Raw genomic sequence first — 24,104 nt, forward strand, 5'->3', positions numbered from 1 at the left:
TTGCAGAACTCAGTTCACCGTGCTTGATGGTGTGAGTCCTCCGACGTCATTTAACCAATTGTGCATCTAGCGGTTTCCAGTGAACGTTTTGCTGTTGCAGCAATTTAAAATAACCGTTTGTGTTTTCCCCAGGGTCCTTGAGCCTCCTGTTGCGAATTGCTGCCTTGGCCAAATCCCTGACTGGAGCCGCCGTGCTTTCACAGACAACCGTCTCCCCTGCCTCCTTCGCAGCCGCTGATGCCCTGAATCTGCCGGGCTGTCCTTGGCCTTTGTCTGCTCTTGCGGAGGGCGAGCGCACGTCTCTCTGTGTTGTTCTCTTCCTCGTGGGCAGAGCACAGGAAGGGACACGTTAGGGTGTGTGCCTGGCAGGACGATGGCTGAGTGAGACCTCGGGGCAGCCCGGGGATGTCGAGGGCTTGTTTGGCAGCCATTTGCTCCAGAAGCAGAGCCGGGGGGATTGTTAGGTGTTGAGGGGGCAGCTGAGCCCAGGCAGGGAAGGCAGGGCTGGGGGTGGGGGGCTTTCAGCAGGGGAAGCCCAGGTGCTGGTGTGTCTTCCCTGGGCTCTGCTGCATCTTCCCTGTTCCCAGCAGCCCGCACGCAGCAAATCTCGCTGTCGGGGTGTCACTCCCCTCAGCGGGGCCACAGGCGATCGGGTCAAAGCCAGGTGCTGTGGCCTGTGCCCCAGGGACCTGACGACATCGGGGATGGGCAGTTTCTACACGGAGCCCGTCTGTACACGTGTGAGTAAAATTTTAAAGTGAAGTGTATCATACTTGTAGAAAGAGATACGGATCGTTGGGCAGTTGCAAACATTTGCACAGCGTGAACACACCCTGTGTCGGTCCCCCAGAAGCCCCCGTCATCAGTGTGAGCACCCCCGTGTCGGTCCCCCAGGAGCCCCCGTCATCAGCGTGAACACCCCGTGTCAGTCCCCAGGAGCCCCCGTCATCAGTGTGAGCACCCCGTGTCAGTCCCCCCGGAGCCTCCGTCATCAGTGTGAACACCCTGTGTCAGTCCCCCAGGAGCCCCCGTCATCAGTGTGAACACCCTGTGTCAGTTCCCCGGAGCCCCCGTCATCAGCATGAACACCCCATGTCAGTCCCCAGAAGCCCCCGTCGGCTCCCCTCCCCGTCACCCCCACAGGGAAGCACCACGGTTGATTCTCACAGCAGAACTAGTCTCACCTGTCGCCGGCCTTCATCCACAGGGACGCCGACAACATGACCCTGTGTTGGGTTCTCTCAGCACGTGCAGGTGCGATTCTCCCCGGCAGCGGAGCGGGCGCAGTTCGTTCCATCTGTCTGCTGACTCGTGTCCCCTATACGAGTGGGGCCGACTTCTGTCCACCGCCCTGGGGTCGGCTCTTCTGTTGTCCAGCGTGAGCTCCTCGGCGGGTTTTGCTGGGGCCGCTCTTGGCCCTGGCTCGGTGCACATGTGCTCGCCTTCTGTGTCCTGTCCTAGGAGTACATGGACAGGGTGGGGAAAAACTAACCCTAGACCAAATCCTGTTGGATCCCAACAAGTAACTTAACTGCATCCCAGAACAAAGATCAAGAATATTTACAGAATATAAAAGTATCCAGGACCAAAAAGGTAAACTCATATCATCTGATTTCCCAGTATCAGACAATCAACAAATAGGAAAACAGAACCTATAATGATAAGAACAAGCAATCGGTTAAAACAGAACAATAAACAATGCAGATGAAAGAGGAGAAAAAGACAGAACCACATAAGTGCAAATGGTCTAAACTCCCCTATGAAATGGCAAAATTATTAGATTTGGTTAAAAAAAAAAAGTAGATCCTGCTATATGCTCCTTATAAGAAACCCACTTTAAATATGAGGACAAAGTAGCTTAAATACAAGAGGATGGAAAAAATGCCAAATCAAAGAAAAGTTATGTGGCTCTAATAACATCAGATAAAATAGATTTCAGAGAAAGGATCATTTTTTTAAAGATTTTATTTATTTATTTTATTTTAGAGAGAGAGAGCACAAGGGTGGGGTGGGGAGGAGAAGGGGGGAAAGAATTCCAAGCAGTCTCCCCACTGAGCACGGAGCCCAGCACCACGCAGGGCTTGATCTCACGACTCTGAGACCTTGACCTGAGCCGAAACCAAGAGTCGGACACTTAACCCATGGCACCACCCGGGCACCCCAGAGAAACGATTATTATCACAGATAAAAAAGAGGAAAGGGGTCTATTCATCAAGAGAACATGACAAACCTAAATGTTTATGCATCTATAAGATCTTCAAAATACATAAAGCAAAACTGAGCCACAGAGAGAACTAGACCAATCCCCACTCACTCATGTCTCTCTATCGTATCACCGTCCGCTCCACACCCTCCCCTGCCGGGTTCAAGCGGCACCCGCTGGCCCCTTCTCAGCAGGGCAGCAGATTTCAGCCAGGTGCCTCAGCCTTTTGGTGAATAAGCAACCCCCACCCCCTACCCCCAGAGCAGAGACTATTTCCCTGTTGGGCTATCTCATCAATGCCCGCCCTGTTGATCAGCTGGGACGCAATGAGGCCTGGCAGGGACAGACCTGAGAGAGAGACCAGCAGCATCGTGCAAGGCACCTGCCTCGGGGGAAGGCTCTGCAAACTCTCAGGGAAGGGGGAGCCTTGCTCCTGCAGGCTCAGAGGGCTCACAGGAATGTGGCCTTGAAGATTCTCAGGCTCATCCCTCCAAATATCCCCATCCGTTTCTGAAAGTCGCTCTGTTCCTGTCAGAGCTCCATCTTTGATGTAAGAGACCTGTCACATTTTCAGCTCTGCCACCCGTAGGATCAGATCCTAGCCTGACGTCCAGCACCCATTCAAAGTACACCGCTGAGTGGGTGCCCACATTGGCAACTAGGGCTCATCCCATTGGGAGCCCTCGGAATTCACATGTAGAATGTTCCAGGGAAACTAGGCTGCTCACCAGCTGACTCTCCTTGCCTACTTGTTGACGGTGGCCTCGGGAGTGAGAGCAGCCTCCCCTCATCTGGGAGGTCTGCCCCCCACCTCACCAACCCTTATGCCTTCAGACCAACAACCAGGGTCAGGACCAGGCACACCCAAGCGGGGACGTACAGTCTCTACTCCGAGGGGACTAGCTTATATGAGGGAGGAGGGGACTAGCTTATATGAGGGAGGAGTTGCCATGTCCGGGAAATATGTGCCCGCCCACAGGGACTGGGGAAAGCCAGCTGGGAAGGGACCCGGGGCGGGGCCGCGGGCTGGGGCGGAGTGTCCAGAGGGTAAGGGGTATTCCTTGACATAGGAGCATCCTCTTGTGACGGGCGCCGTGAGACCAGCGTCCTGGCAAGGGCACCAGAGACTGGTCCTAATGTGTTTCTGGAAGCTTGGCCACATCAGTGGCCTGCCGTGAATGAGGCAGAGAGGCAGGAACTGCCTTGGCATCATACAGGAGGCTCAGGGAAAGGAAAGTGTTAGAATGAGGTTTTTTCGTGACACTGGGGAACCCACCGTCTGGTGACTCTGTTCCCCAAGAGGTCCCAAAGGACCCTCACGAATCCCCTGTGCAGGTATTTTCAAGCTTGTGTTTTATTTCTTTGGGCACAATTTGTACACGCTCCGCAATCCGTGTCTGACACACGGTCTTCGCGGGCCTGTCTGCTGGTCCTACTGGGTCTCGCTCATGGTTCCTCTGTCCTTGTGTGCTTGTTTATTTTTGTATGGAGCTCATTGTCCTCCAGAAACTATTTGTAGGAGTGATTTGACACCCAGAATGAAAGCACTTTCCTCAGGAGAGGATCAGTATTTGCAACTGCCCAGCATCTGTCCGGGATGGCTTTAAATAAAATGTACAGCTTGAGTTTTTTCTTTTGTTTTGTTTTTGGATTGCTTGTTTATATAACGTGATTGGTATGGAAAATCCACGTTCAGTGACCCTCCCCACCCGGCCCCGTGCCCAGGGCCCGCTCCCCATGGTCCAGCCATGTGTCCCCAGGGGTGAAGATGTGGCCGATCCCTTGCCTGTCCCTGGGACTCTGCAGCACACAGGCCTCGGCCAAGCGTGCCAGGGCTCCCTGACCCCTGCCAGCCATGGTCCCGCACTGCCGGCTCAGAAACAGTCCCCGGGAGCTCGTCGTCGGGGTGTGAGAGGGGAAGAGGAGAGACCCACCGGGATGGCAGCTCAGGAAGGAGGCGGCCTGGCCCTTGTTCTCTCCAGCAGGGAGCCGCACGTGGGAGGGACGGCCAGGGGATAGAGAGAAGGAGGGAGCGAACAAGCCACTTCTTCAAACATGAGGAACGTGAGGCCGTCCCTTTGGACTCCAGGCCAAAAAGCGTGTCGGCCCTAAGGAGGGACCAGGCTGTGGCCTGTGGCCGAGGCGTGCAGGGGCCAGCCGGGGGTGATCAGGGCCCCGGGCTGAACCAGTCCCAAGACTCAGAGATCAGACAGGCAGCATTGCATGATACCCTGCAATAAAACCAGGTCTTAAAAACAAAATCTGAACACAAAAAGACTCTTCTGCCTGGAAATTTAGATTCGAAAACTCTTCCACATCTCCAGGGACAAAGGAAATGCGCAAACTGCCCTTTTCTGTTCTGCTCTACAGAGGTGCTATGTATCTGAGCCCAGGGGAGGCCCTACAACGGCGTTTACGCTCTCCAACAAGGTCCGGGGCGCAGCCCATCTCAAACACAGATGTACAGGACCTACTCTTTTATCTCCCAGAAAGGAGAATGACGCCGAGGAGGACAAAAGGAAGGAAAAGAAGAAACGACTTGACAGCTTCTGACTCAAATGAAGCGGAGACCTGTTCATTGCAGCAAATTCATGAGGCCTGGAGGTGGCAGCAAGCATCCGTCCCCCCGGGGAGGTGTGGGTGACCGAGGTGACTCTGGGAAGACTGTCCCGCTGTTCACAGCATTCCTGACGCCAACTGCGCGGGCTTCCCCACCAGGCGGGTCTCCAGCGGCCAGACACCCACAGGCCAGGTCAGCCTTTAATTCTGATGCTGCATCTGCCAATGGCTGGGCGGCAGGAATCCTGAGGTTCGGGGCTCGGGCCGAGGAGTGGGGTTGCTGGCTGGAACAGCGGCACGTGGCCTCCCACAAGGCCGGGCCCGCCTTACTGCTTGGTGGCTGGCTTCCGGGGTAAATGCCCCAGGGACTCCTTGTGATAGAAGAGTCCAGACTTGATAAGGATTGGCTTCCTCCTGGGAATCAGGCCGCCGTTGTGAAGCGAGCACCCAGATCCTCTGCCTCGGTGGGTGTTGGAGCCACACAACTTCCACAGCCCAGGGCTGCCTGAAGCTAGAGCTCACCTCCACCTCCAACCAGGGCAGTCAGGGCCCTGCCAGACCCCGTGGGGACAAAGACAAACATGGCTGGTCTTCTGCCATCAAGACACTTGCCAATGAGCAGACAAGACAGCTCTTGGCCGAAGGGAGACTGTGATGTGCATTTCAGGGGAGAAAGTGAGCAACAGACTTGGGGGTCTAGGATCCAGACCTTAAAGGAGAATTTCAACAGATGGAAAGGGCCCTCCAGGGAGGCAGAACAGAATATGCAAAGATGTAGAGACAGTCTGTTTGAACCATATGAATTCGTCATTTTTATTGGGGGGAAAATGCTCAAATATCAATAATTTCAGATAAGTCAACCTCCAGCAGGCACATGGGCAGAGGAAGAGCCCAGTGTAGCTAGACCAGTGGTTCTCAAAATATGTTCCATGGAATCCTAGGGCCCGGAGATCCTTCAGGGGACCTGTGAGGTCAAAATGAGGTCTTTCATTATACTAAAGCACTGTTTGCCCTTTTTGGGGAGTGGACATTTGCACCCATGGCCCAAAAGCCAAGATGGATAAAGCTGCTGGAACCTTGGCTGGCGCCAAGGCAGCGACAACGAATTCTGCTAGTACCCCTCACCATCATGCACTCACAGGAAAAAAAAATCCAGTTTCACTTTAAAATGTGTTGATAAAAGAGTACAAATAGTTACTTTTATTAAATCTTAACCCTGAATACACAAATGTTCAATATCCTACATGAAGAAATGCACGGTTCATAGCTAGCCTTTCTACTGCCCCGTGAAAGACAGTGGCTGCCCAGGGCAAAAACACTTGCGCAACCGACTGTTTGAGTTACAAGCTGAACTAGCCACTTTTTCTATGGAATACCGCTTTTTTTTTTTTTAAGATTTTATTTGAGAGAGAGAGAAAAAAAGCATGAGCAGGGGGAGGGGCAGAGGGAGAAGCAGACTCCCCGCTGAGCACAGAGCCTGACATGGGGCTCAATCCCAGGACTCCAGGACATGACCTGAGCTGAAGGCAGACGCTTCACCGACTGAGCCACCCAGGCATCCCCGGAATACCACTTTTACTTGAAAGAATGACCAATGGACAGACTGTTCAGTTGTTGACGGCATTTTCTTGAGAATGGATGATGTGAGCTGGCTGCTTCAAAGTAAACAACGGACAGTATTTGTTGTCAATGATAAAAATTTGAGCCTTCAAGCAAAAAATCAGGATTCTGGAAAACCTGTGTCTTCCACTGTGAGCCTGGGATTCCCAACAGCTACAGACTCTCCTGATGAAGCTGACGGCAGTGTAGACAACGGTGCTTTTTGGATAAGGTGTGCTAAAATGTGCCGACACCTGGATCCGCATCACTCTGAACTGGTATTTGCCAGGTGACGAACACTCGATGTCACAAATTCACATATGGGTGGAAGAGCCGTTGAAAGTGCAAGACAGGCCAACAGATTTTACTACAACAGAGCATGCAAATTTCATAAAATTCATCAAGTTGGTTTCAGAATCCATGTCCTAATCTTTAATAAACTACCACCTGTCCAGTTTGGGTCTGGTATCAAAGAAGAATAACAAGTACCTAAAAGAGGCATTAAAATACCCTCCTTTTCCCCAACAGTAACTAGTCTACGAGAGGCTGGACCTTCCTTGCATACTTCAGCCAGAGCATGTCACAATACATTGAACACAGCAGCAGACACGAAGATCTACCTGTCTCCTGGTAAGCCAGATAAAGGTATTTGCAAAAATATAAAACAGTGACACCCATATTGTTAAGTTTTTTGTTATTATTTCAGCAAATACTTCCTTTTTTTCATTTAAAAATCATTATTTGCCATAATGTTAACATGTTGTGGGTTTATTATTATTTTTAAATAAATTAATATTTCTAAATTAGTATTATTTCTATATAAATACTAATTTATTTCCGAATCTATTCACATATAATATATATTATCATTTACTTTGTTTATAGTTATTTAATAAATACCAATTTTCTATTTAAATGAATTACTACTATTTTTAACAAATACTGTAAATGAATTATTAAATATTTTTTGGTTTTAATTTCTAATGTGATAACTCTTAGATATAATACATAAGCTACAGTTCTTTAGTTTCAGTAACTGTTCAGGGTAGAGGGGTCCTGAGACCAAAACGTTTGAGAACTGCTGGCCTAGAGCACAAGGTGATACTGTGTCTACTGAGAGCAACTGGACCACGCTCTGGCTGTGCCCCTTGACCTGGTTCCCACCCTGCCCAGGACTGGACCCTCCCCTATCACCTCCCCTGGAGGAGTGATCCAGAGCCTTGAACCCTTGGTCACCTTGTCCAGAGCTGGGGGTATCAGCAGCAGCAGCAGCAGGAGCTTCCCTTGACCTCAATCTCCTCCTCCAAGTCCACAGAGCTGCATGGCTGGTCCTGCATGCTGGGGAGTGGGGAGAGAGCTCTGTGCACCCATGAGTGTGTGCGAATGAAGTCTAGAGCAGTGGTTTCCAGGGCAACTGGGACACTAGCAGATTCCCCAAGTCCCCACCCACCCTTCCCTCTGGGGACCCCTAGGCAGCCTACCAGGGATCCTTGGGAATTCTGGGAACAGATCAGGACAGGAGCACTCTGAGGGTCCTGCCCAGTGAAGCTTGGGAGCAGGGGGCAGGGAGACCAGCCTCCCTTAAGACCCCAGGTGGTGATGGTCCTGCACTGCCTACAGTGTTTTGCTGGGGACTCTGGGCAAGTTCTTGCCAAGACCCTTGCTCTCTGGCCTCAGTTTCCCTATCTGGGAATGGGGGTCACTGAGCTGTGAGACTCCAGCCTAGGGTTCCCAGTGCCTGCCAGCGACTGAACCTCCATACCTGGGGCCCTGTGCCTTTGGCGTGGCCTTGCCCCCACCTGGGCCCCTGGCAGTACTCCATCTCCGCAGGCTCACCCTCCCCCTCTCTACCCAACCACCGCCCCTTATTCTCCCTCATACCTCAAATAACCTGGGAATCTGTCCCTGAAGGAGGCCAGCCAGTCATCCACAGTCTCCCTGCTCTTGTTCTCGCTGGACCCGAAGATCCCCATGATGGGCTCCTGTAGGTTGGCCAAGCCGAGGTCCTGCAGACAGCAGCTGGTGGGTGAGCTCAGGCCCTGTGTTCCCAGCCTCCTCTCTCAGGAGGACCTATTTGCCTCACCCACCTGCAGACCCACACCCCGGGTCTACCCCTCAGACCGCTGGGCCGGCACTGCTGGTCAGTGCTCTCTGGTCCCGCTGATGCTACCTCCTGAGCTCCCCACAGGCTGTCCTGGCCCTGGGGGGGGGCTGCCTCCCCCCAGCTGTGACATCCCCACCCCTACCTCACAGCCTTTGCTGTGAAAGCAGGTGGCCCCAGCCTTGTGTGTGGGATTCAAGGCCCAGTGCTGGCAGGCCTGAGTGTGGTTTGGGTGAGGAGAGCACACCCAGCCCAGGCAGGGGACCAGGAGAGACAAGTACTAGAAAGGGAGAACTAAGCCCCCAGCACCTGGCCTACCCGAGGGGCCCATGGCTCACCCCGTGCTTCATGAAGATGTTGTACAACTTCCTGGTGTCTGTCTCCACCTGAACCCTGAGGCCCTCCCACTTCCTGGGCTCCAGCGTCCTGAGGTGGGTGGCCAGGGCCTGGATGTACTCCCCAAAGACCACCATGTGCAAACTTCGCATGATTCTCTGTTCCCCCGAAAGACAAAGAGATGGAGAGGCCTGAGTGAAAGCTGTCCCAGGACCTGGTCTGGCTGGCCCTCGGGGATGGGGGTGGCGGGCTGCTACACGGGCCTGGCGGGGGCCTGTCCCCACCACCAGGCAGATGGAACCCCTGACCCCCGGAGTTGCAGGGGTGCCTGCCTCAGCTTCTCGGCAGGTCAGTCCCCCCGAGTCAGCCTCCTACCTCGTACACGGGAGTGGAGGGCACGTTGGGGCAGCCCTCCAGGCCTTGCCATAGGCACTGCAGAGCTCGAACCAGATCCTTGTCCTTCTTCCCGAAGTGGCCCCTCAGTTGACTCTGAGGACCAGAGGGTCAGACGTCACGGAGGCCCGAGGCGCCCGGCTGGCTGTGCTCTCTCCCACCCTTGCCTAGTCTGCTCCAGCCTTGTGGCCCCCGTCTCTCCCCACTGGGCGCACAGTCCTGGACCAGAAGGGCCCACACTGAGGGAGCCAGAGGCTCATCCCCTGTCTGTCCCAAAGGTCCATCCACCCTCCTCCTGCTGACTCCTGGGAGCACCCCAGATTCAAACTGCAGCCCTTGACTTGAGCTCCTCCCTGGAGCCCTCCCAAGTCCTCCTGGGTATCTCCCCTTTCCCTTTGGTCCCCACAGGACCATAGAATGCTTTCTCCCTCCAGATCAGACTCCTGAGACATGGGACAAGGGCCTGCTCAGTTCTCAGTGGACGCCAGAGGGGACAGGCAGAGGGGGCAACGCCAGCCCCCTCGGTGTTTAACCAGGGGACCCGAGCAAGTCCCATGCCCACTATACCGCAGCCCCCCGGTGCCCCATCTGCATGATGCAGCCTCATCAGCATCATCTGTAAAACACGGTGCCAAGTCCAGTCCATGAGCTGTGGCTGCCTGGAGCTCTGTGTAGAGAAGGACCCTGCAGCTCCATATGGACCAGAACGGAATGCTGGTAATTGATTAGTAATGTCTGCCACGGCCCAGGGTGAGGCAAGGCAGTATGTAGGCCATCCTGGGAGGGCATGACCTCTCTGGGTCTTCCCAGGCACTCAAATCTCTGTGGAAAATCCAATGGCAGATGTCTCAGGAGCCGGGGCCCACAGTGGAAAATGAATCACTGGATAGAGCTACAGGAATGGAGACCCGCCCACCACCACCTCCCATCTTCCACCCAGGAAGCCCCATGAGGACAAGGCCCTGAACCCCAGATTTGAACAGGAAATGCCTTCCTGTGGTTTCCACATCCTACGAGGCCACCTTGCCCTCTCAAGACTTCAGCTCTGGGGCCAGCCCCTGGGTATCCTCAGGGACCTCATCCTCTGATGTGTGTGGCAGCCACAGTTCAGGGGAGACAAAGATGGGCAGGTACAGAGGCTCTGGGACGCAGTGATGGGACTTCACCTGCCTGGGGATGCACTGGGGTCAGAGCCAGGGTCAGGCGGAGGGGGAGTTGTCAGACCTCAGCTGGCCTGGCAGGAGAGCAGTTTCACAGGTGGAGAAAGGAAGAGGGGACAAAGGGAGATGCCCTCAGTGAGGAGGAGCCAGACCTCAGAAAGGGGGGAGAGGCCAAGCCCAGCCCAGCCCACCCACAGGGACAGGGCCCCTCCCTCAGGCCAGGGGGAGGGGGAGCCGGCCCTGCCCTTCTGCTCCAGACAAAGGCATGCGGAAGGCAGGAGGCCTGACCAGGCGGCCTGACCAGGAACTGATCAGCACCTGATCGGTACCTTGCCCTGTCACCCCAGCAAAGGCTCTGCTGGGCTGGGCACAAGTCCAGGGAGACACAGGCAGGCGCCTCCTGCCTAGGTTCTCTGGGAGCAGAAAAGACCCCACACCAGGGCTGGGGCGGGGGGTCACCTGGCACAAGGTTCTGACTCTAGGCAGGAGGTGGTCCCGGCCGTGGTCCTCAATGACGTGGATGGTGCCTTGCACAGCAGGGCCCAGGTCTGCCAGCTGAACGTGTTCCTGGCTCAGCTCCCGCCACGTTTCCCTGGTGGGCAACCAAAGGGGTCCATGGGGCCTGGCCCAGAGCCTGCCACAGCCCCAGGCTGCCCACCAGCCACACCGGGGCCCCTCTGTGCACCCTTGGACGCTCCCTCATTTCTGAGGCTGTTGCAGTCTACCTCATCCACTGTTTTTTCTGACTCCTCTCCCACAGGCAGCCAGGGCTATTGGCACCTGTTGTTTCCCTATGAAATGGTGCCATTCTGTACACACACGGGGGTGTTAGCCCCGCTTTTCTCACAGGTGGTCCGCATGGACCTGCCGCCTAGCCTGCCTGCTCCCACTGGCCCCGGCCGCACCCGACACACCCGCTGGCCCCGCCCACGCCCGGGCCGCACCCCGACACACCCGCTGGCCCCGCCCACGCCCGGCCGCACCCCGACACACCCGCTGGCCCCGCCCACGCCCGGGCCGCACCCCGACACACCCGCTGGCCCCGCCCACGCCCGGGCCGCACCCCGACACACCCGCTGGCCCCGCCCACACGCGGGCCGCACCCCGACACACCCGCTGGCCCCGCCCACGCCCGGGCCGCACCCCGACACACCCGCTGGCCCCGCCCACGCCCGCACCTGAGGATGCAGCAGTTTGCCAGCACGTGCACCTCGGGGAAGGCCCCGGCGGCGGCGTTCTGCTGGAGGAAGTGGACAGCCTCCGCCTGGTACCTGCAGAGGAGGATGGAGATGAGCCCCTCCCACCAGCCCAGCCCCCCAGGCCGGCCCCACCCAGCCAGGCCCCGAGGGCTTGCTCCCTCCCCACTTCACTGCTGCTTCCTTCGCAGAATCACAGATGTGGGTGACAGCAACTGAGGTGTCAGCAAGGCAGCGAGGGCTGGCTTTGTGCCTTGGGCTGGCTCTGTGCCAGGCCCTGCCCCCAGATGCTTCCTAGGGACCTTTTCATTTAATGCTCTCGGTGACCATTTGTGATAGATGCTTCCAGAACAGGATAGGAGTGGTTTTTTCCTGTGGACTTGGGAACTGCAGAGAATGCTGCATTTGAGAGGCCTGCCTGCCCATCCCCCGCAGTGAAGGAAGAGGAGGGAGGGGAGGCAGTGCTCCCAGAGCCGGGCTGGCCCCCCACCCAGAGAGTCCGGGTGAGGCCTGGGGGTGCTGAGCTCTCGGGAAGGGGAGGCTGGCACCCCACGCCTGGGCTGGGTCACTGAAGCTGCCCCAGAGCAGGGAGAGGGTCAGGGACAGCACACTGCTCTCCAAAGGCAGGAAAAAAGAGGTGCCCTCACCTGTCCCAAGAACATGGATCAATCTGGCTGCCCAGCCATATTTTCTTAAACATTTAAAACCTGGCTGATTTCACCGAAAAATCCCCATGTCTGGTTTCTCTTAAGTAACCTGCTTCATGTCTGCCGGTAATGGAGCCCGTCCCAGGTGAACACAGCTACTCTGAAGGCCCCAGAGAGAGGAGCCTCGTGATGGGGTCTACACAGTGCTTCATCTGAAACAGGAGCAGCCCACAATACTGACTCCAGCCCCAGCCCGGCAGGAAAGAGGCAGGGTCCCCACCCAAACCCTGAGGCCGGGGCAGAGCTGGGTGTGTGGCTCAGGGGTCTGATGGGAAAAGCAGAGGAACCGGGGAGGCGGGTAATCTACCAGGTCCCTGGCCAGGATCGGTAACCGAGATAATATTTTAATGAAATATTTTTAAAAATCAAAATCAGTCCAAAACATCCATCATGAGCAAAACACCAAATTTTAAATAAAGACAGAATTCGACCCGGTATGTTCATGACTCCCCTCCTGGGCTTCCCCCTAATCCCAGTCCTGCTGGGAGCCACAGCCCCACGTGGTGTTTAAAGGTCAATTAATTAAAAGTAAAATAAAATTACTTAATAACTAAATAAATTAAAAGTAAATAAAATTTAACTGGTCCCTCCGTGGAACCAGCTGGATAGCCACACGAGGCCAGAGCACCATGTCAGATGATGCTGCCATGGGGCATTTCCAGAGCCAGACTGGGAGCACCCAAAGCCAATGCTGGAACCTTCCCCTGCTTCGGGAACTGGCCAAGCACCTGGTAGCCAGAGGTTGGAGGCTTGGTCAGCACTCTAACTGGGGTTCGGTGGACCCAGCCACCCATGCCTCCTTCTGTGGGCAAGGACCACCTTTTCACTTACCTTTTCAGAAACTCTGAAAATGTTTCCAGAACCATCGCTTGCACCTGGCTAGTGATAGGTAGTCCCATGGGTTGTACTGCATTCATGCTTTCTTCCAGCAGCTGTCAGTCAAAGCAAGTGGGCTCTCAGGGGGACCCAGGAGTCACAGAGCCAGTGGACCCTAGGAGAATGTGTCCCCCCCCAACTTTGTGCCTGACACAGCTGTCCTTGCAGGAAAGGCTGGTGTGCACAGGCCACCACACCCGTACCACTCTGCAGATGCACAGAGCAGACGCCTCCCGCCAGGCCCTCACTACCCCTCCCAACCCCCCCACCACCTTGCCAGCCCTCTCTCCCTTGAACCCTCCACCGTGTCCTGCCATGAGCCAGCCCACGCAACATCCTCCTCTCCATGCATGGCTAGGCTTCTCCCGTTTAGCCCGGAGGCTGCCCCAGCCCCACCTGAAGCTGCCAACTCCCCACCTGACACTGAACAGTGCTGCTTGGTGTAAAGGCATGAGGACGCTTAACATCACCTCCTTTTCTTCCTCCAACCCTGAGCAGTCAAGAGAAGCAATAGAAACCCCCAGCACCAAATCCTCTAGAAAAAAAAGCCCCCTCCCCCCGCCACCACCACCACACACACTGGTGGCCTCTCCTCCTCCTGGGCCAAACACCCTTCACCCCAGTGGGCTGCTCGACCCTCTCCCTGAGGCGTCCCCAGACACCGGTCCCAGTGCAGGTCCTACCTGAGGTCTGAGCAGGCTCGTGAGCCGAGACATTCCAGGAAGAGGCCTCTCCCCAGAACATATGCCCCGCACCCCTGCACTGGGGCCCCACTTGCCTCTGCCCGTCGCCCTCAGACACTGACGCTTCGATGCCCGGAGCCCCACCCTCCACCGTGCCACCCATCCTTGCTGCACACGTGCCCCACCACCCATCACCCATCGCCCCCCAGACCCCCGTCCTTCCAGGCCCCCTCCCAACCAGGCCGGGCGCTCAGGAAGGGGCCAGGGACCCCAAGTGGCAGGCTGGGAAGGTTCGGACAGGTGCGTACCTGGAAGATTTCGAGAAACGTTGGGTGGGAACACTGGGCCCACTTTTTCCGATCCCAGATCAGGACTCTTTCTAGACGCTTTTCCAACTCTTCCTGCCCAGAAAACAGTAAAAGCAACTTCTATCCCCACACTCCTCTCTGCAGCACATCAGGTCCATCCCCGACTGAGGACAGGAGGGTGACACCCAGAGCCAGCCCAGGGACCATCGACCAGCGGCCTGAAATCCTCCCCCAGGGACCCAGTTCCAAGTAAACCCCCTCTTTCACAGCCTCCAGCCCTCCGTCTGTCATGGGTGGTCTGTGAAGCACCTTCTAGATACACCGTCCTCCTCGTTCCTGGCAGGTCCTGCCCCGTGCCCCAGCCGCTCGTTCACGGCCTGGGGGGGAGGGGGGACGACAAGCAGCTACCACTACCAGGCAGCCAGAGCCCTTCCGTGGGCGAGACCTAAGAGGGGCGCCCAGAGACCCACAGCCTGGGGGTGCCAGGGAGACCCGGGGTACTGGGGACCAGCTCCTGGCCAAAACCCTAGGTGTGACCTCTCAGGCCCGACCACAGGCAATAACAAAGGCTGTCTCTGGCAGGTTCCCAGGGGAGGCTGCCCTCCTCACCCGGGCTTGCGGCACGGCCAGCGCCATGCAGTCTGGGGGGGCCTCAGGCTGGTTGTCCCCTGCTCCCACGCAGGTCTCCCTCCTAGCCCAGGCACCTCCATCCAGAGGCCTGCTTACTGGGGGCCCTGGGCAGGCCGAGGCCTCCTTATTTGGGGAAGGGGACAGCCTAGAAGCCAATTTTCTCCACCGACTCAGCACTCAGTACTTTCCCATGCCTAGCCCTGTCCCTGTCACGCCCTGCCCTCGTCCACCAAGCAGCAGGGAGCTCTGTCTGGCTGCCTGGGCCGGGAGAGGATCCTGACGCCACGTCCAGCTGATGTTAGCCCTCGCCTGGCCCGGGTGCCGGGGATGGGACGGGCACCGCTCCCGCTAAGCCTCTTGCCAGACACAGAAGGAAGCCTACATGGTCACGTTCGTTCTGGTCGCCTGTCCGAACGGACCACTGGACACCCAGCACAGCCCTTGACAGGTGGGGTGTGGAAGAGCAGGAAATGCTAAGCCCTGTCTTCCTTCCTTCAGCCCAGACTGCAACTCCGCAGTTTCAGGGGAACCGTGAAGGACAGGGGGCCTCCAAACCCACGTGCTTCAAGGAGACAGAGCCCTGAGTTTGCAACCAAGGAAAGCCTAAGCATTTATATACCAGTTACTGGAAAGTTCCAGCAAAATCGATACTGATTCTTTACTGCACTGAGAAACTAAGCTTTCTCGGTCTGTTAGCTAAGAAAGGCAGAGATCTTCCTTCCCTGTATCCCGAACATCTCTTCCACCGGTCCCCGTGACTCTTGACACGTCTGTACCAAGACCAGGAGCGCTGGTACAGGAAATCACGTTGGTAAAAATGATCACAGTAGGAGATTGTGATGTCCCCTTGAGTCCTCACTGTGTCTGCCGTGGATTAACCGCGTGCACCCATCTTGGGGCAGCTGGCTTTCCGCCTGAGGCTCACTGGCCCTGCCCTGTAGCCACTAGAATGGAAGAAGCCAGACCGCCCTCACTGGTCAAGGCAGCGACCTCCGGTCAGGTGCTCTCCCTACAGGCCCGCTAGACGACGGTCCTCCCACCGCAGAGCCACGGCCACTGTCACTTCCCATGTGACAGTGCTCAAGGGCCAGAATCAACGCGCCAGCACCCCCCAGCCCCACCACCCAGGGCCCAGCCTGGCCCAGCCCCTTGCCTGCTGTGCCCCAGATGCCGGACGAGGAGGCCCCTGGGTGACAGATACTCCTGGGTCCATTTACCTGGATCAGCCCCACCAGCTGCTTCTGCATTTGGGACATCCAGGTAACAAACATTACGGGGTCCAAGAGGTGGCCGACCGTGGGCTCCTGAGAGGTTGGTTGTGCTTTCGCAAGTGTCTCCCTATTGGGTTGGAAGGAGCCATGAGGGGCAAAGAGCTGAGCTGGGGCTGGGGTGTGGAGGACAGCTCAGTGCTAAGGGCAGTGGACCCGCGGCTGGGCCTCGCCCCCTCCCCAGCCTGTGCTGCCCGCCCCCCACCCCTGCGCAAGGCCCAGTGACTGGAGAGGGCAGCCGGGCTGAGAAATGGGAGCAAGAGGCTCTGTTGGTGTAGACAAGTCTCAGTGGCCACACACACACACCCTAACGCACTGACACACCCATCCACATACTACGCGGCAGACACGCTGACCCACACTAACACACGCGTGTGCGCGCGCTGTCCCCAAGGCCAGCTGTGTCCACCCTTCTCCGACCACCAGTCCCGCCCAGGTGGCCCCTCAAAGTCTCTCTGTTGATCACAGCCCTGGCCTGAGGACCCTCACCCAGAGCAGTGGCCTCACCCAGCACCCCAAGGTCCCCAGGAGGACTCACCCCGGACGCCCAAACAAGTTCGTCTTGCCCCAGGTGTACAGGACCTGACAGCTTTTCAAGTTGGTGCCGGAGGAGCGCGTGAGCTCGGAGAGGCGGCTGAGGAGCGCCTCCTGGAAGTACGTCCTGTAGACCCCCCAGAGGCAGGTCCCCAACCGGCTAGCCCGCGGGGACCCCAGGCCCTGTCTCACAGCCTTGTCTAGCTTCTCCAGGTATGGGTCCAGCTGGTCCTTGGGGCCCAGGGTGGGCACTCGGGCCTCAGCATCGTTTCTCAGCAGCTTCTCCAGCTGACCAGCCCACAGAGCAACTCCACCGTCCTGGAGGGCACCAGCCTCTCGGCTCTGGTGCCCGTCCTGTGTCCGCCCCACAGTGGTCAGCACTGCCTGGAGCTTCAGCTCCAGCTCCTGGCTGGGCCCAGTGCCCTCCAGAGCCTGCTGGACGACCTGCCACATGCTCTGGGCCACGGCCTGGTACTGGGGGCCACAGTCCTGCCCTTCCTCCGCCAACGTCGAGATGCTCTGGTAGGCCTCCAGGAAGCACCCCTCCTGGACCAACTCGAAGAAGCCTGGAAGAAAGGAACCCGAAAGGATGGCTCAGCGGGGGGCTTGAAAGACCCGGAGATCCAGGGAGGGGGAGGGGTGCCTGCCCTGGACCCTTCACTGTAATTTCTGACAGGAGTAGGGTGGAGATGGGCTGAGCTGTACGGAACTCATCCATCAGAGGAACCAGCAAGAAGACCAGGCGGAGGTCTCAAGAGCCTTTGGGCACAAAGTTCCTTGTGGCCAGTCAGGATCAGAAGGCCACAGGTTTGTTACGATGTTTGCAGAAGACCAGTAGGCTTTCCACTGCGTCACCTTTGGAAGAGAAAAACGTAACACCCAGCTGTAAGCTCCCAGGGCTATGCATGGCCCATGCCTTCATCAGCTGTGGGTTTGTTAACCCAACGTGGAGACAGCAAGGCACTTTCCCCACCAGAGGCACAGACAGGGAGGTCCAGCAGAGTTCATAGAAAATTTCTAGCAAGGGGTTCTCAGAAGGAATGCATGTCAGCACCACCTGGAGGGCTCATTCCAGCCCAGATTGGAATGTGCATTTCTTTTTTTAGTTTGTTTTTTTTTTTAAGATTTTATTTATTTATTTGACAGAGAGAGACACAGCGAGAGAGGGAACACAAGCAGGGGGAGTGGGAGAGGGAGAAGCAGGCCTCCCGCCGAGCAGGGAGCCCAATGCGGGGCTCGATCCCAGGACCCCTGTGATCATGACCTGAGCCACCCAGGCGCCCCTGGAATGTGCATTCCTGACGGGTTCCCGGGAGGTGCTAATGGTGCTGGTGCTGGGCCTCCTGCTATGCCCGGAGGGAGAGATGGAAAGGGAAGGATTCTGCTTTGCATCCCAGAGGAGCCTCAGCAAGACTCTCCAGCCTGTAGCTGCAGGAGGCAGGCGCCAGCGAGACTCCAAACCAAAAGAGGAATTGATGGGCAGGGTTGTCCAAAGCACTTGAGCACTTGGACACCAGTTCTTCTGGACTTCAACTTGAAAGGGCATTTTGAACTTTAACTTCTCCTGGAAATTTCAAAATGAGAGGGCAGTTATATTTCAAGTCGGGGCTCAGAGTGCCCTTCTGTTGTCAAGGGCAAATGCATGTCCTCCCCTTTCCTATTCCTCCTTTCTGACAGCTGGAATGTACATGTGATGCCAGGACCTGGGCAGCCATCCTGGGCCATGAGACAGGAACACCATATGGAGGATAGTGGAGGAGCACAATGGAGAGGTCTGGGTCTCTGAGCACTGAGGAGTCCTGAACCACCTACTCAAATCTTCCATGAGAGAAGCAAATTTTATCTTGCTTTATCTTAAGCCACTAGTTCGTTGGGTCTCTCAGTGAAAGCAGCTGAACTTACAATAATACAAAGAATTGAGGAGTAGAGTGTGGGATGGAAATTATTTTGAACCAAAATAGGACAGCCTTCCATGGCATGTAACTATTTTGAGGGTGAAGAGTCCCTATCCACTTCTCATAGATAGCTCCTTGTTGATAGTAATTAATTAGATCAGACTTCAAACTAGGAATCGTATGTGCTGGAACCTCTGTGGTTTTACCAGACGCAGGGCTGCTCGGACATCATTCCCCTTCCTTCCAGAGCTGCACCGTCCAGCAGGGCAGCCTCAAGCCACACGTGGCTACTGAGCCCTTGAAATGTCAAAACTGAGCTGTGCTGTCAGTGTAGACACACACCAGATTTCAAAGACTTAGCGGGGGAAAAAAAAGAATGTGAAATATCTTAATTCTAATATTGATGGCATGTTGAAACATGTTGAAATACTACATCAGCTACATTGGGCTAAATAAAATATTTTACTAAAATTAATTTCACCTATTTCTTTTTATATTTTAACTGTGATTCCCGAAAACGGCTCCCACTCTATTTCCCTGGGCAGCACTGTACTCCAGAGCACGCTTGCCCCTCTCCCTCCAACAAGGAGCTCCTGCTTATCCTGCACCAACCTGGCTGTTTTCTGGGTAGGGGCCGTCATCCCCTTACCCACAAACAGAAGGGCTGCCCTTACAAAGTCCTGAGGTCTCCCGGGCTTCCTACAGACATGGCTGCGTTGGCACCATTTCTTTAGCAAAGATACTGGGGGCTGGGTTAGGCAGGCAAAGGCAGACATGGGGGGTCCACTGTTGCGTCCCCCCCGCCCCGTGCAGGCCCATCGAGCTATGCAGCGCGTGGCCGCTCCCTACCACCCGACCATCTCCTGGCATCACAAGCCAGCTCAAGTCATGTGTGGCCAGCAACATCTGGCCTGAGGAAACACGTGAAATGCACCTGAAAAGTGACCATCCTGGCAAGGCTGGCCCGGTGTCACCAGGCACAGGGCTAGTGAGGATGCAGGAGACCCTCAAAGATCCCATCACCTGTGAATCAACTGATAAGCACTTGTCCCCTCTTGGGTGACAATGCCAGATGCCAGAGATAAAAAGGCAGCTGGTGACACCTAATCCCCCCCATGACCCCACACTCCTATTGCAATTCTGCAACTTCCCACCGACCTCAGGGAAAATCTGAAGCGTTTCCTCTTCAGGAAAACATGCCCTCGGTTATAAACGTACCAGCTCTGCCCACAAACCCACTGCGGACCAGAGCCTTCAGCACCAGCCCAGCCCCAGCCCTGCTGGTCCACGCAAGGCCATTTATCGAGCCTTTCTGGGCGCGGACCCGTGCTGGCTCATGGCGTCCATCCCAGGCCCCTCTCTCTCCCTCCTACTGCCCTGGGGCCTGGGGCACAAGCAGCAGCCAGCTCTGCCGGCCTGGACTTGAACCGTGACCTCCTCACCTGCTGCGGGTCCCTGGGCAAAGGGCTCCACCCCCAGGCCGCGGTTTTGTCGGCTTTGAAACGGCGAGGTGTGTCTCACAGGCGTGATGACTGTGGGCTGCTTCGCTCTGCTTTGGTCCTTCTCTTGCTCCCCCGCACTGCGTCAGGGCCCCCGTGGGCTCAGCAGCCCCCCAGCCCCGTGACAGCCCGCTGCGTGGTGGCCGGTGGTGGTCAGCGAGCCAGCCCCGCTCACGTGGGGTCCCCCAGGCATGGGAAGGAGGATCTTCCCACCGTGCCAGGTCCCCTCCAGGCGCCCAGAGCGACATCCAGGAGGCTGGCGTATGCAGTACTTATTAACCAAAGGGTAAATACGCGAGCAAAAAAAATGAAGGAACGGGACAAAGGCTCCTGCCAGATATAAACGTGAGACCCAGGGGACGCCTGGGTGGCTCAGTCGGTTAAGCATCTACCTTCCGCTCAAGTCATGATCCCAGGGTCCTGGGATCGAGCCCCGCATCGGGCTCCCTGCTCAGCGGGGAGCCCGCTTCTCCCTCTGCCTGCCCCTCCCCCTGCTCATGCTCTCTCTTGCTCACTCTCTCTCTCAAGCAAATAAATAAATAAACAAATATTTAAAAGAAATATATAAGGCGAGACCCATACCTTTGGAAGTTTCTGTCACATGAACAACGTTTTGGGGTTCTTTATTTCTGTGAAATACTCCCAGAAACTTTGCAATCTTCCTTCTCGGCTTCGGAGGATGGCCTTTGGGCTGTTGCCTCGGGGGCCCCTGAGCCTCACTGGGCAGGATTTGTTGGTGTTCGCTGCCTGCTTCTTTTCCTTCCAGCCTGGGTTTCTTCTTGCCCCAGCGGCCCTTTCTTTTCACCCGGTCCATCTCTCTGCCTTTGTGCCGGACAGCAGCCTGGCCCCACAGACACCCTCTCGAGGTCTGCACGTCATGGGGTTTTATCTATGTCCGCTGAACAAAAGAAATAAATGGGAGGAAGCTGGTGACGGCCAGAGAAATTTCCTCTGCATCTAAAAATATGGGTGTTGGGACACCTGGGTGGCTCAGTCGTTAAGCATCTGCCTTCAGCTCAGGTCATGATCCCGGGGTCCTGGGATCGAGCCCCACAGTGGGCTCCCCGCTCGGCAGAAAGCCTGCTTCTCCCTCTCCCTCTGCCTGCCCCTGCCTCTGCTTGTGCGCTCTCCCTCAAATAAATAAATAAATCTTTTTTTTTTTAAATGTGGAACCCTTCTCAAATTTGTGTGTCATCGTCATGCAGGGGCCATGCTAATCTTCTCTGTATCATTCCACTTTTAGTATAAGTGCTGCTGAACTGAGAACTCTTTTTTTATTATGGTAAAACATGCACAACACAAAAATTACCATTCTAATCATCAGTAAGTGTGCCGTTCAGTGGTGTGGAGTAATACCCATTAACTAAGTTGTGCAATCGTCACCACCATCCGTCTCCAGAACTTTTTGGTCATTGCAAACAAAAACTGTCCCCATTAAACAGGAACCCCCATCCCCCCTGCCCCAGCCCCTGGCACCCGCCACCCTACTTTCTGTCTCTGTGACTCTGACCCTTCTAGGCACCTCACAGCAGTGGAATCATGTGGTATTTGTCCTTGTGTGACTGGCACCATGTCCTCGAGCTTCATCCGTGTTGTAGCGAAGTTTCCTTCCTTTTTAAGGCTGAGTAATACCCCCCCGTGTGCACAGACCTCTCCTCTGTTTAAGCACTCATGTGTCGATGGACACTTGGGCTGCTTCCACCTTTTGGCTCCTGCTCTGAACACGGGCGTGCAAATGTCTGTTCAAGTCCCTGCTTTCAGTCTCTGGCTATGGTTTCGTTTTCACTGACAAAGGCATGATCACCGCTGTGGTTCTTGAAAGCTTCTCTCTGCTTGGAAGCACTCACTGCCCAGGCCGCTGGTTGGCAGCTTGGGGGGTGCAATTCTGTGGGCCACACACCCCCTTAGCTGCAGCCTCCTCTCTCTCCCGGCTTCACAGCATGACTTCCAGAAGCACTGGACGTCTCCACACTCGAGTGGCCAAGGGCGGGCCACCAAAATGGCATGTTGATTATTTTAAATGAAAGCTACTTGGGAAGGTCCCTCAGACCCCTGTCTGTCCCCTGAAAGCGGGCAGTAAGTCTCCCACGTGAAAGGCACCCTGTCGGTAAGTAAAAAGACATCCCCGTCACCAGAGATCGGAAATTCAGAGCCAAGAAGGCCGTATAAACAGCCGTGTTACTTTTTGCTAATTTCCTACTTCGGTCCAAATTCTGCTTAGAATTCCTTACGAGGCAAAGCTCCCAAACACCTCTTTTCTTTATACTGACAATTCCTCACAAATTGAGTGTTTCTTTGTCCAAAATGTATGAAAACCGCCTGTCTTGGTCACTTATTTAGGTCTCAGTTTTATCAGGCCTCTGTGCACACAGAACAAAACTTTGGGTTTTTTCCTCCTGTCGATCTGTCTCATGTCACTTTAATTATCCGTCCAGCTGGAAGCCGTGAGGGTGGAGAAGAATTTTTCCTCCCCTACAACACACCTCCCTCCAAATCCACTCCCCCACCAAGGCAGCGGGGTCCCATCTTTCTTCAAACCAGGCTCCACAGCACAATCCCGCAGGCCTTGTCATGAGGGACTCCACTCGGCATTCTAGAACAGTCCTCTATTTCTAGAACGGTGCCCAGGTCCCCAAGGGCCACTCTGGCTGATTTGCATTCCCTGCACTCATTATCTCCTGCTCACAGCGACAGCGACGCGCACTTCACTACGGGACCCAGCTCAGAGAACACACCGAGTTCTCGGGATTTGGGCACCACCATACACGCATCCTACAAACCCCCCACGTGTGTGGTGTGAAATAGGGCTTCTGTGCCGAGCTGGGTGTTTTCCACGGGTGATCTCCTTCACTCCTTGACAACCGTATGAAGCAGGCCCTAACTGACAGATGCCGCGGGCCAAGGAGATGCCCTGGGGTCGGGAGCTCGAAGGTGCTGGACCCGGGATATAGCCTGAAGAGCGGCTCTTCCTAGAAATGCTGGGCGGGGGGATGTTCCCAGGGACTTTGGGGCTATGATCCAAAGACCTTTGGGCTATGAATGTATCCAGAATCCAGAACCAGAAAGATGCTCCCAAACAGCCTGAAGGGAAGTCCGTACGGATGTGTCTCCCCAGGTCACACTCCCGGGTGTGAGCACTCACACCCGTTCAGATGAAAGGGGCCGTAGTGAGCGTGTCCAATAGCATGGCTTGTGAATACTGGCATCCCGCGCACAGTTCTCGAAGAGTCCGAGATGAGCGTTGGAACAGGACTGTCTCTAATGGGCTAGGGTAGCAGGACCTTGGTGTCCTGCCTGGGTCTGGAAGCTTGGGCGTGAGGCACACCTCGATTCTGGGGTCCCCCTGCATCTGCGGCACAAACAAGCAACCTCATAGGCTGCAGAGCCTCACGAGTCCCACGTCCAGGTGACATACAAGACCTGGTGGCCTTGGTGAGGCTGTGGGGACAAGGGGGTGACCAGCGGAGCGGGGGTTGGGAACCAAGCATGAAACCACGCCCTCAGCTGGGCTTGGGGCCAACAGAGGAGCCCCCGTCCCCATCACCAGATGCCTTGCTCCTGTAAACTGATAAACTCTAGGCTTGGGAGCCTCTTGGGGACAGAAGGTGGGTCTGCCAGGCTGGAGAGAAACCGTCTCAGGGAATCCCCAAAGGTCCCATTCCATTCAGGAAGGAAAGGGTTTTACTTTCAGTTTTGCTCTTACTGTTTTTCTGGTGTTTCTCGGAAACCACTGGGAAGTTCTCGTTTATTTTGCTCAAAACACATTCTGATGGACGAGTTCACGTGAGACACAAACACCCTCCTACCTGCAGGGTCTCCAGGCCCTTATGGGACCCCTCCCCCCGCGCCCACACAGCCCACCGCTATGTCTGGGCAGACTGTCCTGCCCTCCCTCCCCTGTAGTTCAAGGGCTGCCTGGCCGGTTCCACACGCCCCAACTGCACTGGAGCAACCCCCAGACTCTGGGGCAGGAGAGGCAGGCTTCCTCTCAATGCCCCCTCCCCTCCACGCTGCTGGGAGCACCCCTGAAGGGGTCCCAGGAAAGCCCCCGCCTGAGCCAGCCTGAGCCAGCTGCTTACGTGTTCCCACAGCACGAGTGAGCTCAAGACAGAGACTCTCCCCACGACTCAGGGCCTCCCCCCCAACCCTCCGGGGCC

The 24,104-nt window shown here is 56.0% G+C and overlaps 1 protein-coding gene and 1 non-coding gene across 5 annotated transcripts in view; both read right to left on the reverse strand.

Moving 5' to 3' along the window:
- Window positions 1-5,548: 5,548 nt before the first annotated feature.
- LOC118540371 (uncharacterized) overlaps window positions 5,549-24,104 on the reverse strand; it is a 38,096-nt gene continuing 19,540 nt past the window's right edge. Inside the window, exons 1-13 of one of the 4 annotated variants that reach the window (XM_078054253.1) lie at window positions 21,598-21,696; window positions 20,530-20,845; window positions 16,558-17,119; window positions 15,969-16,089; window positions 14,122-14,214; window positions 13,086-13,186; window positions 11,530-11,622; window positions 10,811-10,943; window positions 9,174-9,287; window positions 8,801-8,956; window positions 8,243-8,367; window positions 7,598-7,699; window positions 5,549-6,728 (exon numbers count right to left, since the gene is read on the reverse strand). In XM_078054253.1, coding sequence (XP_077910379.1) covers window positions 7,618-7,699; window positions 8,243-8,367; window positions 8,801-8,956; window positions 9,174-9,287; window positions 10,811-10,943; window positions 11,530-11,622; window positions 13,086-13,186; window positions 14,122-14,214; window positions 15,969-16,089; window positions 16,558-17,119; window positions 20,530-20,761 — 1,812 coding nt within the window. In that variant the 5' untranslated portion in view covers window positions 20,762-20,845; window positions 21,598-21,696 and the 3' untranslated portion in view covers window positions 5,549-6,728; window positions 7,598-7,617. Of the gene's footprint in view, window positions 6,729-7,597; window positions 7,700-8,242; window positions 8,368-8,800; window positions 8,957-9,173; window positions 9,288-10,810; window positions 10,944-11,529; window positions 11,623-13,085; window positions 13,187-14,121; window positions 14,215-15,968; window positions 16,090-16,557; window positions 17,120-17,263; window positions 17,539-20,529; window positions 20,846-21,469; window positions 21,697-24,104 lie in introns of those variants that run through there. The other 3 variants (XM_078054252.1, XM_078054251.1, XM_078054254.1) reach the window with 3 other exon arrangements.
- LOC118540377 (U6 spliceosomal RNA) lies at window positions 21,108-21,214 on the reverse strand. The gene has a single exon (XR_004919604.1). It is a non-coding gene; the product is annotated as a U6 spliceosomal RNA (small nuclear RNA).

The sequence above is a fragment of the Halichoerus grypus genome, chromosome 8 (genome assembly GCF_964656455.1).
Source record: "Halichoerus grypus chromosome 8, mHalGry1.hap1.1, whole genome shotgun sequence".
In the NCBI taxonomy this organism is placed as follows: domain Eukaryota; kingdom Metazoa; phylum Chordata; class Mammalia; order Carnivora; family Phocidae; genus Halichoerus; species Halichoerus grypus.